At 49.1% G+C, this 18,567-nt stretch overlaps 1 protein-coding gene across 7 annotated transcripts in view; it reads right to left on the reverse strand.

Moving 5' to 3' along the window:
- The window catches only part of TRAK1 (trafficking kinesin protein 1), a 182,488-nt gene that overhangs the window by 101,468 nt on the left and 62,453 nt on the right, over positions 1-18,567 (reverse strand). For 2 of the 7 annotated variants that reach the window (XM_032408906.1, XM_032408907.1), the window contains exon 2: positions 17,357-17,653. Coding sequence is in view for 4 of the 7 variants with exons in the window: in XM_032408901.1 (XP_032264792.1) it covers positions 13,572-13,662 (91 nt within the window). In the remaining 3 variants the exon portion in view is untranslated. Of the gene's footprint in view, positions 1-13,571; positions 14,443-17,356; positions 17,654-18,567 lie in introns of those variants that run through there. The other 5 variants (XM_032408901.1, XM_032408902.1, XM_032408903.1 and 2 more) reach the window with 5 other exon arrangements.

Genomic DNA, 18,567 nt, shown 5'->3' on the forward strand with positions numbered 1-18,567 from the left:
GGAGGGATCCAGCTGTACTTTTTACAATGATAACAAACAACAGTAATAATAAGGCAGACATTTATGGAGTGTTAACCATCACTAAATAAATCCTACCAGGTGAAGCCGCTGCTCTGTGAAGCCAAACCTAATCCTTACTGATGTGGGCAGTTACCTTTAAGTCACCAGGAGGTAAATCTCTATTTTCCTGATTCTCCATAGCAAAGATAGGAGAGCCTATTATACTTCACCTCACCAATCTCCCTCCCCCTCCCTTGATTCCTGTTGCTTTAATTTGTGGGTTCAGATCCAGTCTCCTGTTTTAAAATTATTAACCTTTTACACTTACACTTGCTTTCTGTTTTCCAAAAACATCTATACCCAATATTTATAGTTAGCCTCTCTAAAGCTTTCAGGGCAGCCTGAGCTGAGCAGCTGCCCGAGTTCAAGGCCCATATCCTCCCACTTGTCCTCTCCTCCCCAAAGTTACCTTTTACTATGGAATGAAAACCAATTAATGTCGAAGGTTAAACTCGGAAATCAACAGTCAGATGTCAAATCAGGAAAAGTTTATTTTATTAATAGAACACAATTTTATAAAATCATAATGCCTACTGTGCCTCGACCATTGGATGCGGTCCACTGCTTTATTGTTCATCTAAATGATTTCCTAGGCAGGAAATTCTGTTTATAAGCGAACAATGGTTACTTTCTCAAAACATGAGGTGAGATCATCTGGTTATTAAAAGACTATGAACTCATCCCCAAAACCATTACTATAGCCCGACAATAAGCATTTAAGCAAACTAGAAAAAACCAATAAAACCTGAGCGTGAAATGATTCCATGTTCCTTAAACCAGGTCTCAAACTAACACAAATGTAAATTCAAAAAGTAGACAATTACTTTGGTGACTCCTCCAAAGCAGAATATAAATGAAGAAATAGAAAGGTATGATAAAGGACAAATGTTAAAGGTATGTCCTCAGCTGATGTAGTTCTGATGCACAGGTTCTCAGGGGCAATGAAAGTATTGGGTGTACACCTGCATAGCACGATGACCATTCAAGAGGGTTCTTGGCTCAGGCAATGCCCGGGTGGCTCAGTCGTTAAGCGTCGGCCTTTGGCTCAGGTCATGATCCCAGGGTCCTGGGATCGAGTCCCGCATCAGGCTCCCTGCTCAGCAGAGAGCCTGCTTCTCCCTCTGCCTGTAGCGACCCCTGCTTGTGCTCACTCTCTCTCTCTCTCTCTCTCTCTGATAAATAAAATCTTTAAAAAAAAAAAAAAGAAGAAGAAGATGATGATGATGATGATTATTCCTCGCTCTGCTCTCCAAGGCCAGGACTGAGCCTGTTAGGGCCAAGAAACCAGGGTAGCAGATTCCAAGAGGTGACTCTCCGAAAGCTCATTAAAAATTCAGTCACACTGAGGGGGGGGGGGGGATAGATGGGAGTGGATTGGGGGTGACAGCTAAAGGGTCTGGAGTTTCTTTTGCAAGTGAAGAAAATGTTCTAAAATTGATTTGTGGTAATAACTGCACAACCCTGTGAACAAACTAAAAGCCATCAAATTATACACTTTAAGTGGGTAAATTATATCTCAATGGAGCGGTCACACACACACGAAAGGGTAACCACAAGAGATGGGGAAGTAGGGTCGCCGAGCACACCTACTACCCTTACTTAGGCACACCTCAAAGTCCTTCACAAAAACGATGTTCCTGAAAGATAAATCTTAATCCACCAGGAAGGTTAAATCACCTTCCCCATCATCCTTGGAAAGACCAAGGATCTTCTCATACCCCTCCCAGACATTTCTATGGAGAATAGGTTAAGCAAAACGAGGTTTCACACTTAGAAACAAGAAGCTTTGGCTGCCTAGAAAATTCAATGACGTGGAACAGCCGTTTACGGCTTCACCATGCTGAACGGTGGGTGGAGTACTACTGGACTCACCAGCAGCCTCCCAACTAACAAGGGGTATTCCTTCTCGTACTGTTAGGTTGACACCCGGAGAGAAATCAGGGCTTGAACATCTACACCAGAAGTCCACCAACTATGATCCACGGTCAAATCCAGCCACAGCCTGTTTTCATAAATAAGGACTTTACTGAAACCCAGCCATACACTCATTCCTTCGGTATGGTCTACAGCTGCTTTCAGCTATGACAGCAGAGGCCAGTCGTCACAACACAGGTCATGTGACCCACAAGCCTGAAATATTTACTCTCTGGCCTTTAGGAGAAAGGTCTGCCAACCCCTATTCTAGGCCATAGGAGAGATCATGGACTCCCTGAGGCTTCCTGAAGGCCACGAAGGGGCCTCAGTCGTTTGAGGATCTTCTCAAATCCAGCTCTTCATCTTATTCACAATTCTTCCTTCACTATCTACCCTGGCTTTGGTTTTGGTGCACTGTGAGCAAAATACCACTTCGCAGTTCTGTGACTGAGCGGGGCCACAGAACTTGCCTCGGCCAGTCTGGAATGTGAGAATGTGTTGGTTGAGTCTGTCTGCTCGGCCCTGTGTTCCACCGGAAGGGTCCAGCCCTAGACAGCCAGGGCCCCCTGAGCTCAAATCCTCAAATGAGAACTAAGTGGAGCAGACCCAAATTGAAGCCCAGGCAATCCTCAGGTCACCTACGACCACGATCTAGGAATAAGTGTTGCAGCAGCCACTATGGATTTGGGAGTGATTTATTACCCAGCAAAACCTGACTAATATATACACTCAGTTTAAAATGACATGATGTCTGATGACTGACAGCTAGAAGAATAAAGTTGCCTGCACGGCACTAAAATCACACCACCATCAGGACCTCCTAACCAGCAGCCTAAGCAGGAAAGACATGGTCACGCTTGGCTCTCATAATACCCTCCCCCTTGCAAAAAAAAAACAATTTCTGGAATGAACTCCAGCAAACAGCAGATGGGGATCAACTAAAAGGTGGAAGGACAAGACAGAGGAAGGCATGGAGGAACGGAGGGAGATTTGTTTTGTTCTACCCAACTAAGCTGTCTGTCTTCCCTGTCAGATTCTTTGGACAATTAACCTCCTCTTTCCTTCAATCCCTTTCAGAAGTTGCGGACCCCAGGGCACCGCACATATCTGGTCTCTGGGTTAAGGCTGCCTCTCCCGTTGCTGGTGCTTCCCTGGCCCACTAGGTGGTGCTGCGTGCACACCTGGGCGGGCCACTCCCGGCCTCCTGGTCCCAGGCACAAGGAGACTGGGCACCAGAGGACTCCCACACCCTTTCTCAAATCAGACGTGTCTCTTCCCATTTCTACTCACCACAAACCCCCCCATAAGTAGGGAGAAATCGAGCTGAAATAACACTAAGCAATGGAGTTCACACCTGCAGTTACAATCATCTGAATGGACTGTTGTCAAGGTTTTTCTTGATACAGAAAAAGAAGTACAATTATATTTATCAGACAAGCTGAAACTTAGCACGTTGGTTTGAAAATGAGAACAGAGGGGCGCCTGGGTGGCTCAGTCGTTAAGCGTCTGCCTTTGGCTCGGGTCATGATACCAGGGTCCTGGGACCGAGCCCCGCATCGGGCTCCCTGCTCGGCGGGAGGCCTGCTTCTCCCTCTCCCGCTCCCCCCGCTTGTGTTCCCTCTCTCGCTGTGTCTCTCTCTGTCAAATAAATAAATAAAATCTTTAAAAAAAAAAAAAAAGAAAGAAAATGAGAACAGAATTCCTGTAAGAGAAGGAATGTCAGGGTCACCATGCCCCTAGGCTTAGCCTTATCACCATCGTCTTTCCAACCATTAAGAAGAAGGAAGGTTCTCTCCCACTAGGAAGGTTCAGTTTGGCCCACACATGTTCCAGCATACAGATCAAAACCCAGGAGGGCTGAAAACCCCCTGGAAGAAGATTTGAGTCTTGCTCTGAGCTGGTTCGCACAGGGTCTGGAGTTAGCGTCCGCATTCTCTGGCTCCTCCAGCCACAGATGGTTCATTTTCTTCCACCTGCCCTTACCTTTGCTCACTTGAGACTCACGCCACCCCTTGCTCACGCTCACTTGTCCACTTCCTAGTCCCTCCCTGGACCGCACGCTCTATGTCTGCCAGCCGCACCTGGGCCACCTCTGAAACCTGAAATTCAGATGCCCCCTCCCGACCATGGACCAGCCCCTCCAGCCCCCTCTCCTCACAGCTCCCCCTCACTTATTCCCACTATGCCACATCCAGACCACCGCCCCGTGATCCCTGCACTTTGCCTCGATGGTGCCCTTCCCTCCAGCTTGAATCCCACAGCCCTTTGCTTCAACTACCCTCCTCATTCCACAGTACTTTCACCCAATTCTGCAGGACAACAAGCGTCTGCCTCACCCTGCCCTGCCCCTGGGCTCCCGGAAGCACTAGGGGAAATCACAAAGCACTGTGGGGCTGGTGGAAAGCTCCAGAAGGCTGGGGACTCCCATGCTCAGAGGGGCCACCACACCCAGCACCCCAGCACCTATTCTGACACAGTGCTGGGGTGGCAGGGCTGGGGGGATGAGATGGGCTGGGTAAGGTCTGAAACAGCCTCTCTGCACGGCAGTAACTCAGGGTAAAACCACCTTCCAGCAGCTTCCTGTCGCCCAGAGGGTGAGTGGCCAGTCTCTGCAGGCTCTCCTTCCCTCCCTCTCTCCCCCAGTGGTCAGGTCCCCTCCTGGACGTCCAGAGCTCACATGCAAATGCTCAGCCCTCCCTTCCCGTTTAGCTCCATCTGAGAATTCCCTAGACCTACCGCACACTGACTGCACGCACAGTGTTAAGGACCAGTCCCTTCTCTAGTCTGTTCGCTCACCTGCATGCTCAGTGGCATGGCTGGGAAACACCTTTACTAATCTTCCTCTTCTGGCCAAACCCCAGCATATCCCAAATCAGCCTTATGTAGCCCCTTCATTATCCCAGATGTGTCCAAGAACAGAAGAGGGCTCCTATTACCCAGACACAAGAAAGGAACTAGTTTACAACAGGCCACCTTCACCTCCTCCGTGTGTCAGAAAAGCACTAAAGAACATTAACCCAGCAGGGCCTCTAACCTGCTGTCTTTACCTAAGTAGTTCTGGCCGAATGTGGCACAGCTTCTAGAGTCTGCCCAGCTAGATCCACCCCTGTTGTAAAATTTTTAGAAAAAGAAAAAAGAGGTCGTGGCTGGGAGGGGGCATCTGAACTTCAGGTTTCAGAAAACCTGGGTGGCTCTGTCCATTAAGCATCCGACTCTTGATTTCGGCTCAGGTCCTGATTTCAGGATGGCGAGATCAAGCCGCCATGCATCGGGCTCCACCCTCAATAGGGAATCTGCTTGAGATTCTCTCTCTGCCCCTCCCCCCACATGCTAGCATGCGCTCACACTCTCTCTCTAAAATTAAATGTTTTTTAAAAAGAAAAAATAAATAGCTTCTCTTATGGGGGGGAGAGCAGGGGAAGGAGAAGGGGAAAGGGAGTAGGGAGGGAGGGCAGAGGAGGGGAGACGAAGACAAGAGAGGAAAGAGGGGGAGAAGTAAAAAGAAACGAGGAAGGGAAAACTGAAAATAGAAGTCCTCTGAGCTAGCCCTCTGGCAACGGGATGCCCACTGGCCCCTGGCTCTGAGGCAGGTCCTGATATGACTGCAGTTTAAAAAGCCAGGGCCCTCCAGGCCTTCCCAGAGCCTCGGACTGACCGCGTGTCCACATGCATGTGTTCAGTCTGTTTCCCAGGACAGACACCTGCGAAATTTAAAGACTCGAATCACAAACACACAGTGATCCCTGTTTGTATAAGGCACAGGACACACCCCAGCGGGTGATCCAAAACCTGGCTTCTCACTTCTGGAATTCAAAATCAAGCCGTGCCGGCAGTGAACCACCAGTTGAGGACGATGGGCAAGGACTGTAGCAGATTTCCTGGTAAACTGGGCTGGGTGGAGGCAGCCTTCACAAAAATGGGAATTAAGTAGAGCCTATAAGTAAGAAGAGTCACCAGTCCTTACTGAACACCTTCCCTGTACCGCTGTACCAAGTACCTAACAGGAATCACCACGCTGAGTACCAACGACCCTGAGGTTCTCACTGTCATCCCATTTTAGAGATGCAGAAACAGGTTCGGAGACTAGCTGACTTGCCCCAGGTCCCACTGTAAACGCTGTAGCCGTAAAACACACCCGGATGTCTCTGCCCCAAAGCCAATATGCTTTAGGCCGAGAACCCCGGAAGCCACACTGCTTCTCCCTTGGGAATACTGGCAGAGTCTGTTTGGGCTGAAATATGGGGGTGGGTGGACTTCCCACAGGAGCAAGTTCATGGCACCTTGAGAAAGGATAGTGGGTCAACCCTTATTTCCTCTCAAACCCCATGTATGTCCACTAAGGTTTCAACAGAACTATGTTAGAATAAGCATAAAAGGAGAGCACCCTATATATCTTATTAAATGGAAGGAGGGAAGAGTAGGCAAGGACAGTTTTACCAGAATAGCTACTCAGTGAAAACCTAAGGCAACTGAGCTTCCTAGAAACCAAAGCAAAAAGAGACTTTCCCCGGCACACACACCAAAAAAAAACCCTCATTGTCTAATAAAAAGCACACATAAACAGGAAAGAAAACAGTTCTAGCAAGAACCCCAAGAGTTCATCATGAAAATCTTTTAAAGATTTTTTTTATTTATTTATTTGAGAGACAGAGAACGCGTGCACGAGCAGGGGGAGGGGCAGAGGGGGAGGGAGAAGCAGACTCCCCGCTGAGCAGGGAGCCCGATGTGGGGCTCCATCCCAGGACCCGGGGATCATGACCTGAGCCGAAGACAGATGCTTAACCAACTGAGCCACCCAGGTGCCCTGAGTTCATCAAGAAATTTTATAATGTAATGGGAAGTATCTTTGAAATAATTTTTTACAAATGATGCAGAGATGCCAGTCACTTCTATAACCAACTAAAGCTTTAAAAAAAAAAACAAAAAAACAGAGATCATATGCTAAAAGTCTATGAAGACATTTAATGGAGGACATTTCCATCACTGTAGAAGGTGCTACTAGGCTCCTTATAGAGCATCAGAGTTTTCTAAGTATTTCACAGAAATATGTCACTTGCTCCCTCCAGTAAGTCCATCATTCCCATCAGACAGGGAGAGAAACAAATTCTGCCTCCCCAACACTCCAGAAGCCTCGGAGACCTGCCCCGCCATGAGGCCGCCTGGCAAGGCCTTCCAGTGATGGGAGCCAAATCCAGCCCAGCTTGCCACTCCCCGCAGAGCCGGCCCCTGAACAAGGAGAGCAGTAAAATAACAAAAAAGGAAGAACAAACCCCGCCGGGCAAAGGAAGTAAGAAGTGAGAGAAGAGCCACGAGTGGGTAAAAGATGAGCACATTTCTGGGAGAGAGATGGGAGTGCGCTGATGTCAGAAAGGACAGAGTGAGTCTGGGGCCCAGTAAAGGGCGGAGGGGCCCTGGGATAGGCTCAGAGACAGAGAGACAAACAGAAGAGGGGGAAGGGGCAGCAAACCAAGGGAGAGCAGAAGGGCAACAGGTGAAACAACTCTGCAACCGCTGTCCTTCCCCCTGACCCTCCACCTACCGCCCCAGCCTCAGGCAGCCCAGGGCTTTCCTCCAGGCCGAATACACACAGATGAACAGACGATGATAGTGAGACAGACAGACAAAGCACAGATGATAAATAGACGGCAGGCAACTGTAACAACACAGAAACTGACTCACTGAACGCTTACTATGTGCCCACAGCATGCTCAGCACTCTGCGTGTAGTAACTCGGTGATTCCTCACGGCAAGCCAGTGAGGCAGGTACAAGGAGACCTTCTCCTCCGTTGGCAAAGAGAGAAAGGAAAGCGTAAATTACTATTCTCTCATACGGAATTATGGAAGTAACTACTCCACGGGCTAAAAACAGAAACTGTTAAGAAGCATTTCTCCTCAGATACAGAAAATAAAAATAAAAACTCCCTCTATGTACTGAGAGGAATATAAATCGAGACCATCTGTGCTCTTGTTTTCACACCTCAGTTGGCAAAGCGCGAGGTGTTTGCTAATACCCGGGGTGTAGGGGGGTGCAGGGGGTATGGGCCCAGACACCCCCACTTTATCTGAACAATAGAAAATACAACCTCTCTGGCAACATCCATCAAAACTAAAGTCCCCACTCCAGAAATTCTCACAAGCGTCTTCCATCACATAGTTGCTCAAATATCTGGGAACGTCGATATCCCCTGCAGCCTTCGTCGACATCACGAGGGACCCTGAATTAAAACCACCCAGCTAAGCTACTCCTAACTTCTCAACCCACAGAAATATGTGAGACTATAAATGTTTGCTGTTCTAAACGGCCAAGGTTTGGGGAAGTATGCTGCGTAAGTGATACAGGAGAATTAAATGCAGGCAGAGATAAAAGGCATTTAGGACAACACCTAATACATAGTAAGTGCTCTATCAATGTTAGCTATTACTATCAATAATCTTCCCACCACAGGGCCTTTGCTCACACTGTCTTTGCTGCTTAGAATGCTCTTCTCCCATCCCCACCCTGCAAACTCCTACGTACCCTTCAGACTTCTGCTTAAATACTGCTTTCCCATAGAAACCTTCTTGGAAATGCCACTTCAGAAATCCCCTTTACACAATCTTTTATCACCCTCTGCTTCTCCTATGAGTATCAAATAAATAGTAATAGTAGTTAAATAGTAATTCATGTGACTATTTTTAAGACATTTTTCCTCTTCTGAAACATAAAAGAATCTCAACCTGGCACACCGCCCTATCCTCTGTACACACAACAGAAACTCAATTATACCTCTTAAAGGTCAACAACCCATTAGAAACATGAGCAAAGACAAAACACACACACACACACACACACACACACACACACACACAACGGGCTGTTTGCAGAAAATAAAATGCAACAGAAAAGGGGTGCAGACTATTCATAATGAAAAAGATACAAAATAAAATGAAGTACCTTTTTTCATGACTACCTGATTAACTGAGATGAAAAGAGTTGATGACGCCCAGAGTTGGCAAGAAACGGCCACTCCCTCACACTCGCACTAGGCACTAATGGGTGCAGGCAGTGCTGTGATGTAGACCCAATCCTAAATGCACATTCCCTGTTACCTTACAGACACACAGGATAAGTGACCCAGAAGATACACACGCAAGAATGTTCCTAGGCGTACTGTTAAAACGCAAACCCTGGAAATAACGTAAAGGCTCCACCAAGAGGGGTCTGCCCCAAACAGCGGCTCTTGCTTGGACCTTATGTGCCCAGCACACAGTCAGTTGCCTTTGCAGTTGCCACCTTCCGGGTGATTCCACCCGCAGAGGCAGGACCTGACTGATTGTCACGCACCCTGACGAGGCCATGTGCATGCCATCGCAGATGAAATCCAGGTTACAGCAGTTTGCTTTAGCTTCTCATCTATGTTACAGTGGGGCATGACGCTGGTTCTTTAAAAATGGTCTTTAGAAGGATGAGTGATCTATCCATAATAAAGGATGAATTTAAAAATATGTTATAAAAAGGAACGGTACACCTGAGAATTGCTGGATTAAAAAAAAAATGATAAGGATGAGAAACAACAGGAGACTCTGTAGCTATTTTAAAAGATTAAGGCAATATTATATGTACTGTAATGAAACAATCATAAGCGGTAGTGTCAACTTTTTAAAAATACAGATCAGGGTATAGGGTATGGTCCCATTTGTGTTTTTCTGAAAAAGAATCTAGAAAAAAACTTCTTGGAATAATTTTAAAAAAAAACACCGTTAAACTACATAGATGATAGAGTGTTATTCTACACTGTTGTGCTTTGGTACAATCCAAGCTTTACCACTTGAATGTATTATTTTTATAATTTAAAACCCTAGTTAAATGAAATCATTAAAAACAAATTTCAGGGTGCTGGGGTGGCTCGGTCAGTTAAGCGTCTGCCTTCGGCTCAGGTCATGGTCCCAGGGTCCTGGGATGGAGTCCCGCATCGGGCTCCCTGCTCAGCGGGGAGTCGGCTTCTCCTTCTCCCTTTGTGTGCACACGCTCTCTCTCGCTCTCTCTCAAATAAAGAAAATCTTAAAAAAAAAAAAAAAAGATTCTCTTTCCCTCTCCCTCTGCCCCTCCCCCTGCTCACTTGCTCTAGCCCTCTCTGTCTCTAAAAAAAAAAAAATTTCACAATGGAGGAAGTTCATTGAAATAGGCTCAGCGAATGCCACTGCTGGGTCTAAACCCCAAGGACCCCTGTTTTACATGAGAGGACAAGCCACTCCACTCTACGCCTCCTTAAAGGTGTGGGTGATAACAATACCTGCCCCAGCCCTGACCCCGGCAGGGTTGTGCTAAGGACGAAATGAGTTTCCCCCGCGGTGCTCGGAAGCCTGCCAGGCATGGAGCAACCACCTGTAAGCTCAGCCTGTGTTAGCATGTGTGATGGCTGTCAACCCGACTGAGCCGTGGGGTGCCCAGAGAGTTGGCCAAACATTATTCGGGGTGTTTCTGTGAGGGTATCTTTGGAAGAGATCAACATTTAGATCAGTAGACCAAGTAAAGCAGACTGCCCTCCTTAATGTGGGTGGGCCTCATCCAATCTGGTGAAGGCCTGAATAGAACAAAGTCCAGCCTGACTGCCTTGGAGCTGACATCAACTTTTTCCTGCCTTTGGACTCAAACTGAAACACTGGCCCTTCCCAGCTTGCAAGCTGCTGGTCTTTGGCCTGGAGCTACACCACTGGGTGCCCTGGGCCTCCAGCTTGCTGACTGCAGACCTTGGGACTTGTCAGCCTCCATAATCCCGTGAGTCAATTCTTCATAATAAACCTCTTTATATATGTATATCCTGTTGGTTCTGTCTCTCCGGAGAGCCCTGACTAATACATGATTTATGAAATCTGATTTGTTCCGGGTCTAATTACAGCTATAAAGTTCCAGTTCATGATGATTTCAGCTGGAAGGGCTCAAATCCGTCAATGTTCACACATTGGGAGGTGGGTGGGGGGGTGGGGACACAGACAGGTCTCTCTGGGCCACAAGTCCCAGAGTCACCGCTGAACTGCACAGGCAGGGGAACATCTGAACCCAGCTGCAAGGCCTGCTCCTGGCAGCCGTGCACCCTCTCTCACCGAGTCCCTGGAAAGCCCCTACAGCAGACCCTGGCCAAGGGGGCAAACAGGGTGCTGAGGCCAGAGGCCCACACCTGGCCACTCAGCCAACAAATGCCTCTGAACCCTGGTCTGGTCACATCGAAAAGAGGGCACCTTGACAAAAGCATGCTTGAAGCGACCTCACTCTGATACCTGCAAATCAAATTAATATAAATCCATTATGAAAATGGAGCTTCTGAAGGAACACCATGAGGAATGCTATTTGCTGCTGGGATCGATGTTCTGAAGCCCCTGCAAAGCACGCCTGATTAATACTTTAAAATAAGATCACTCTTGGGGCGCCTGGGTGGCTCAGTTGGTTAAGCATCTGCCTTCGGCTCAGGTCATGATCTCAGGATCCTGGGATCGAGCCCCACATCAGGCTCCCTGCTCAATGGGAAGCCTGCTTCTCCCTCTGCCTCTGCCCCTTCCCTCTGCTTGTGCGCTCTCTCACTCTCTCTCTCTCAAATAAATAAAATCTTTTTTTTTTTTTTTAAAGATTTTATTTATTTATTTGACAGAGAGAGATACAGTAAGAGAGGGAACACAAGCAGGGGGAGTTGGAGAGGAGAAGCAGGCTTCCCGCGGAGCAAAGAGCCCGATGTGGGCCTCGACCCCAGGACCCTGGGATCATGACCTGAGCCGAAGGCAGATGCTTAACAACTGAGCCACCCAGGAGCCTCAAATAAATAAAATCTTTAAAAAAAAATAGTAAGATCCCTCTTTAATTTTGTTTAACATAATTTACTATTTGCCAGCTTCCTGAAATGGTTTAAAATGGGTAAAGACTAACAGGAATACACTGGATACTTTCAAAACTTGTTTCAAATTCAAAACAAAAACCAATTAGGAACATAAAAATATATATATCAAGCACCTGGAACTACAGCTTCCCAACTGCATGCTAAGAATCTTACTAATGCGTTTTACCTAAATTTTACAATGTATGTCAAAGACCCTGTGTGATAAACATTCTCCCCACTCACCTCACAATGAGGGACTGATGCAGAAGGAGGATCAGCAGCTGGCCTCCACAATCACTTATAGCGTACTTAAAAGACAGATGTGAATGTCTGCGTGTTTTGCTGAAGATTAAACATTAGCTCTGGAAATCAGTGTACAAGGCCTTCCCCCTGCATTCCATGTGCAAAAACCAACTGCTAAACAGAGCAGATTCCACTAAGAAGAAGAAAAGAACACTTCCAAGTTATGAGTTTAGAAAACATGTGTAATTCCCTGGATTCTAATTCACATCTTCTCACCCCGTGAAAGAAGGGATAGTTCACGGTCCATTCTTTTCTGTTTCATTCAGCCAAGTACCATTTAGGTTATAACTTTTCAACGAAAAACACATGAGGAATTTTACACCAGACATGAACCCATAAGCAAGATGTTAAACCGAATTCATTGAAGACACCCATAATATTTTCTCTGAGCATGTTTTCAAAGGATAAACCATCTAGTTTGATGGCTTAGGTTAGTGATGGAAAAGGAACAAATCCTAAACAGTGGATCTGCAGAGTGGGAGCAATTCTCGTGGGGCCGCCGCTGGTCAGCTACACCTCTGCCCGCCTCCGGTGCTCGGGGCAAGAACTAGTTCTCATGCTGGACCCCAGCAAAACGCTGGCCTTGAGGAGCTATTCTGATTCAGTCAGAATCATGGAACATGCCTGAAGGAGCTTTACGTAGCCCCCTCCCACACTCACACACTCACAGTACCCCATCATCTCTCCTCCAAACTCTTAAATGTCCTGAAAACTGAACCAATTCGAACAGGCCGAGAGGGGCTCGCCTCTCGTTTTACTGGGTTTGAGCCCAGACAGCTCTTGGTAACAGCATGTAGACAGGGCAGATACCAGACACTCATCCATCATCGGACTCTGATCGGCCCCACAGCAGGGGAGACAAGCCAGAGCAGAGCTGATTCGCAAGCTCTCCATCACTGGGGTGTGGATCAGAGGTACGGATGGGGCCAAGCACACTTAGCAAAGGAAAAAAAAAAAAAAAAGGAAAGGCAGAAAAGAGAGGAGGAGGAAGGGAGACGCTAACTCTGTTCTTCGCCTTTCAAAAAAGTCCTCACTGACCCAGATGCCAGATGAGGTTCTGAAAAACCAGGATGAAGACACAGAATTAGGAAAAATTGAAGAGCTGGAGAGGCCAGAGCAGGGCTTGGAGACCCTCCCTGTTTAGCTGCTGCAAAGAACCACAAGGGGTAAGGTGGTGGGAGCCCAGGAGGCCTGGTCTCAACTCAGAGCTGCCCCTCTCGGCCGCGTGTCACTGCTTCCCCTGAGCCTCGGGGATGAGGGGACGAGGCGGCAGCAGCCTCTAAGGACCCTTGGCTCTGCCCTTCGATGATGCGATACTGCAATTTCCCCACCACGTGCCCAAGGACGACCCACCAAGCAGAACAGGGCAGGAGAGACAGTACTTCTCCTGTGGTCTCCTCTCCTTTCCGGCCACACCGCAGAGAAAACAAACAGCAGACAACTTACCACAGGAGTCTGTCCGAATGAGCCTGCCTTGGCCGAGTCCTGGCAGAGGCTGGGCCCCGACGGGCTGCCCGAACTGAAGTACCAATGCCATGTACAGAAATCAACTCCAAAGGCAGTTCAGTGAGAAAGGGGATTCTCCATGAGAACCCCAGCGCAGGCAGGACCTCGGCACAGCTACCCTCCTGTGCCTTCCTCAGCAGCTTTCTCGGTTTGCTTGTTGGGGCAAATCCTAAGATTGCGAGCTGCTCCAGAGGCACAATGGGTTACGTAACTCCAGGCAGCCTGGGCACCCTATCGGCTCATCTTGTCAAACCGCCCCAAAGAGAAAATGACGCACCCCAAAATGTGATATCCTTAAGTTGGGGGTGGGAGGAGGGAAGCAGGGCTTTGTGCTGGACATTGGGCTCTGCCTAAAAACGAAAGAGGAACAAAAAGTCTGCTGTTCACCTCACTGCTCGCTGGGAACCGGGGGCGGAGGGTATTTATCAGAGGCCTGATGCCAAGTGGGCTCCCGGGACTGCACTTGGCAAAGCCCCTGGAGGCACAGAGGCATTCTTTGGGACACTCCAGGTCTCTCCGAGAATATTTTTCACTCTGTGTCCTCCTCTCAATGACCATCTAGTAAGACTTGAACCTGAGCAGGTCCTGCATCATCGGGCTGCCCAGCACCTTGAACATGTAACAGGGTCTGTGCACTCCTGTTTACTGAGCCACCACCAAACGGGACAGCACTGAGCTCTGCTGCTCAGCTGTCCTCGGGGCTTGCCACTGACGTCCCAGCAAAGGGCCCCCAGGCACCACGCCCTGTGGCGTTTGAAGTTCCAGCACTGCATTCTACCATTTCTTTGTCCTCGAACATCACGTTCAGAGAAAGTGAAACTATTTCAACAGACTGAATGTTTCCTGGATTTCGCTGGCACAGATGCCACTGGAAGCCTGGGGGTTAGTTCACATGCTTGGACAAATGAGGACGCAGTTGGGACACTGCCTCCTCCAGGAAGCCCTATGGGTCCTCCCCCAACCTTACCCCTCCCAGGCCTGGGCAGGCACCCCCCTCAGCGTGCTCCCATGTGCCCGTGCTTATCACTGTGCTAACCACGGTGCACTGTCCATTTTCACTTGCTCATCTGTCCACCCCACTGGACCGTATTCCTGGGGGCGCCGAGAACTCCTGTTCCAGGGTCACAACCTGCACACAAATCTCACCCCTCAGAGCTCAGGGATCTTAGGCAGGATGCTGAACCTCTCATGATTTAGTCTCTTTACCTGTAAAAAGGGGATAATAGACCCCACTTGCCAAGCACTGGCCTTAGTGAGGTGCTATTTTAGTCCCTGGGATTCAGGGCTGCACAAAGTCCTTGCCCTAAAATACGAACACATAGTAGCTCATGACTAAGTCCCAGGAAAGGGAGAAGGGCAGTCATGAAAAGGCCTCTAATGAAATGCCCTTTGGAGAAAGTGAAGAGGGAATCATGAGGACATCGGGGCAGTAAAGTGATCCAGGTGCTGGGCAGCAGCAAGAACAAAGGCCCTGAGGCAGCACATTCCTGGTGAGTCCAAGGATTAGCAAAGAGGCCAGTGTGTCTGGGGTGGAGTGGGCACAGATGAGACAGTCAGAGGGGTGGGAAAGCCCTGTCACTGAGACCGCAACCCGCCACAGTCAGATAAGAGCCCACTGGAGGTCTAGAGCAGAAGAGTTAAATAAATCATCTGATTGTGTGTTTAAAAAGCCTCTTTGGTGGGTAGACAGAGAACAGACTGCACAGAAGCAAGCAGGGAAGCAGGAGGCCCAATTAGGAGGTCACTGCAATAATCCAGACGTAAGAGGAAGGTGGCACGGAACAGGGTAGATGCTGCAGAGCTGGTGAGAAGCTGTCAAATTCTGGACACGCTGAAGACAGAGCCAACAGACTTCCCAGCAAACTGGGGTGTGAAAGATACGGAAGTCATGGATGCCTCCGAGGTATCTGGCCTGGGCAACTGGAAGGACAGGAGTACCATTTATAAAGACAGGGCAGACCACAGGAAAAGCAGGCGGAGGTGGAAATCGATTCATTTTTGGCTGGTCAAGTTTAAGATACCTATAGGCATCCAGGCGAAGATTTTTTTTTTTTTTTTAAGATTTTATTTATTTATTTAATTGACAGAGAGAGAGAGCGTGAGAGGGAACACAAGCAGGGGGAGTGGGAGAGGGAGAAGCAGGCTTCTGGCCGACCAGGGAGCCCAATGCAGGGCTCGATCCCAGGACCCTGGGATCATGACCTGAGCCGAAGGCAGTCGCTCAACCAACTGAGCCACCCAGGCGCCCCCAGGTGAAGATGTTGTATGTGGAGTTAAACCAACATGTCTGGCCTCCAGGGGAGAGGATTAGTCTGAGGACAGGAGCAGGACAGGGGTCAGTGTGGGGCAGATTTTAAATCCTGCTGACTGGGGGAGATCACCTGGAGCACGGGTGCTGATGAGAGGGTGAGGGGCTAGAAGGACTGAGCCCCAGGCCCTCCAACATCCCCAGGCTCGGGAGGACCAGCAGCCAGCAAGGTAGGAGAACAGGAGGATCAGGGATCCAAGGGAGGACTCAATTTCCAGAAGGGAGTGGTCGCCAGTGTCAACCCCTGCTGAAAAGGTAAGAAGATGAAGCCTAAGGACGGACCCCTGCACTGGACGAGGCCCTTAGTGCTGGGGGAATGGTGGGCTCGCAGCCTGCTCACACTGGACGCAGGTGAGCACAGAAGAGAAGATGCAGTGAACACAGAGAGGAACAGAGACATGGGTACGGGCACTGGCTGTGGGGGCCGCAAACGAGTCTTTTTACAAAGGGAGAGATCACAGCACATTTCTGTGCTCACAGGAGAGCTCCATGAACAAGGGGAAACGGATGACGTGGAGAGAGAGGAGCTGGAGGAAATATCTCCTTCCAGAAGTGGGCAGGCCAGCAGGGGTGGGATTCCGTGCACGAGCAGCCGGAGGGCCACTCACTCGTGGGGCCGGAGCCCTGCACAAGGGATCCTGGGCCATCCCGGGGGCCCTCTGTACTCAGGACACTCCTGACACACAGGAGGTCCCCCAGGCTTAACTGTGAGACAGAGCAGTGGAAAGCTACTGGAAGCAAATCTGCACATTTTCAGCTGTCATCGGGCATTATTTCAAACAGGAGGAGAAAAGTAAACACTGCAGACAAAACGAGAACCAGGGCGAACATTGATATGAAGGCATCTGGATGTAACTCTAACAATGCTCCTCGCTGCTGTTTGCGCACCCCAGACTACACCGCATCTGCTCGGAGCCCTGCGTGCGCTGTCCCGACGATCCCTCGGGGGGAAAGGAACAAGCAAGAGCTCCAGCATGATGAACTCTGCTCCTGGGACATGGGGAAGCTGTGACTGATGCAGGCATCTGTAGGAAGCGCTACCCAGGCAAGCCTTGGCAGTAGGTGCCGGGCACCGCAAGCAGTTCTCCAGGTTTGCACCCCACAAGGCAGTCGTGTGTGATCTCCATTCCACCTATCTTTATGTGTGAATCAGACACTGAGCCTCAGCGAGGGGGGGGGGGGCACCAAACTACACTGAGCATCGCTACAGGCTGCTCAGGATTCAAAATTCCCATCCTTAACCTTCGCGGCGATTCTTCATCTCACGTGGGTTCTCCATGGCGGGGCTCGGAATCCCAAAGCTCACTCTCTGCACTCAGACTTTTCCTCCCTGGCCCTTCACACCTCCCCCAGACCCACTCCTGTGGCCACGCCCCTGGGCCCCCCACTCCGTCCCAGGCAGGAAAGGCCCCCTTACCGGTGATGGTGCAGGCATCCCGGTACCCTCTGCAGCTGGGAGCATCTTCCACAGCCTCGCTTACATAGTGCTCCTCAGGGATGCCCGGGCTGCAGGCTAGGACTGCATGGTTGCACGCCTCCAAAGGGGGCACAGAGTTGGCCAAAGTGTCGTCGTGCGGAGCTGTGGCGTCCAGCTTGGCAGGTTTCACAGGGAGGTGCCCACTGCCATCGGGGGCCCCGTTGCCGGAGTCTGGGGCAGTCGGGTAGACAGCCCCCGGTAGGTCTGGCACACCAGCAGGGGCTCCTTATAGGGAATCTATGGGACAATCCAGAGAGAAGAGCAGAGTTAGTAGAGTCTCTGGGGGGGGGGGGAAGGACAAAATAAGGGCCCTGAGATGATGTGGGTTCAGATCACAAATTCTGCAAAGTGTTTCCTTCAAACCAAGGTATTTCCCACCAAATGCTTCGATTTTGATAAAAGAAACTGCAGTAAATTGTGGACATGCTTTAGCACAATGGTTCTCAAAGTGCGACCTGAGAACCCCTGGGGTTCCCTGAGGCCAGTTTGAAGGGCTCACCAGGTCAGATTTTCTAAGGTAGTTCACTCTCATTCTCTCTCACAGAGCACAGGGGAGTTTTCCGGAGACCACATGATGTGTGGTGACACCTTGCCCTGAAGGCTTATTAATGGCATGTGTACTTCTGTATCACTGTGGCTTAAAACTTTTGTGTTTTGATTTCTAATACAATACATATGAATCAATATAACACCTATGAACAAAAGCTCTTTGGGATCCTCACTAATTTTTTTTTTTTTTTTTTTAAGATTTATTTATTTGAGAGAGAGAGAATGAGAGAGCACATGAGAGGGGGGAGGGTGAAGGTCAGAGGGAGAAGCAGACTCCCTGCCGAGCAGGGAGCCCGATGCGGGACTCGATCCAGGGACTCCAGGATCATGACCTGAGCCGAAGGCAGTCGCTCAACCAACTGAGCCACCCAGGCGCCCTGGGATCCTCACTAATTTTTAAGGGATCCTGGGACCAGCAAAGTTTGAGAATTACTGCTCCAGTATATAGTTCTTTTATTTTTAATAAGTATAACAATCAGTATAGTTAATAGTTAATAACCAGTATAGTTCTTTTTTTTTAATAAGAAAGAAAACAAAAAGAGGGGAAAGCTAACAGACATTTTACCCAACACCAACACAGCACAGTCAGTCCTGACAGAAAA

Source organism: Phoca vitulina, unplaced genomic scaffold (assembly GCF_004348235.1).
Source record: "Phoca vitulina isolate PV1807 unplaced genomic scaffold, GSC_HSeal_1.0 scaffold10, whole genome shotgun sequence".
NCBI classification, from domain to species: Eukaryota; Metazoa; Chordata; class Mammalia; order Carnivora; family Phocidae; genus Phoca; species Phoca vitulina.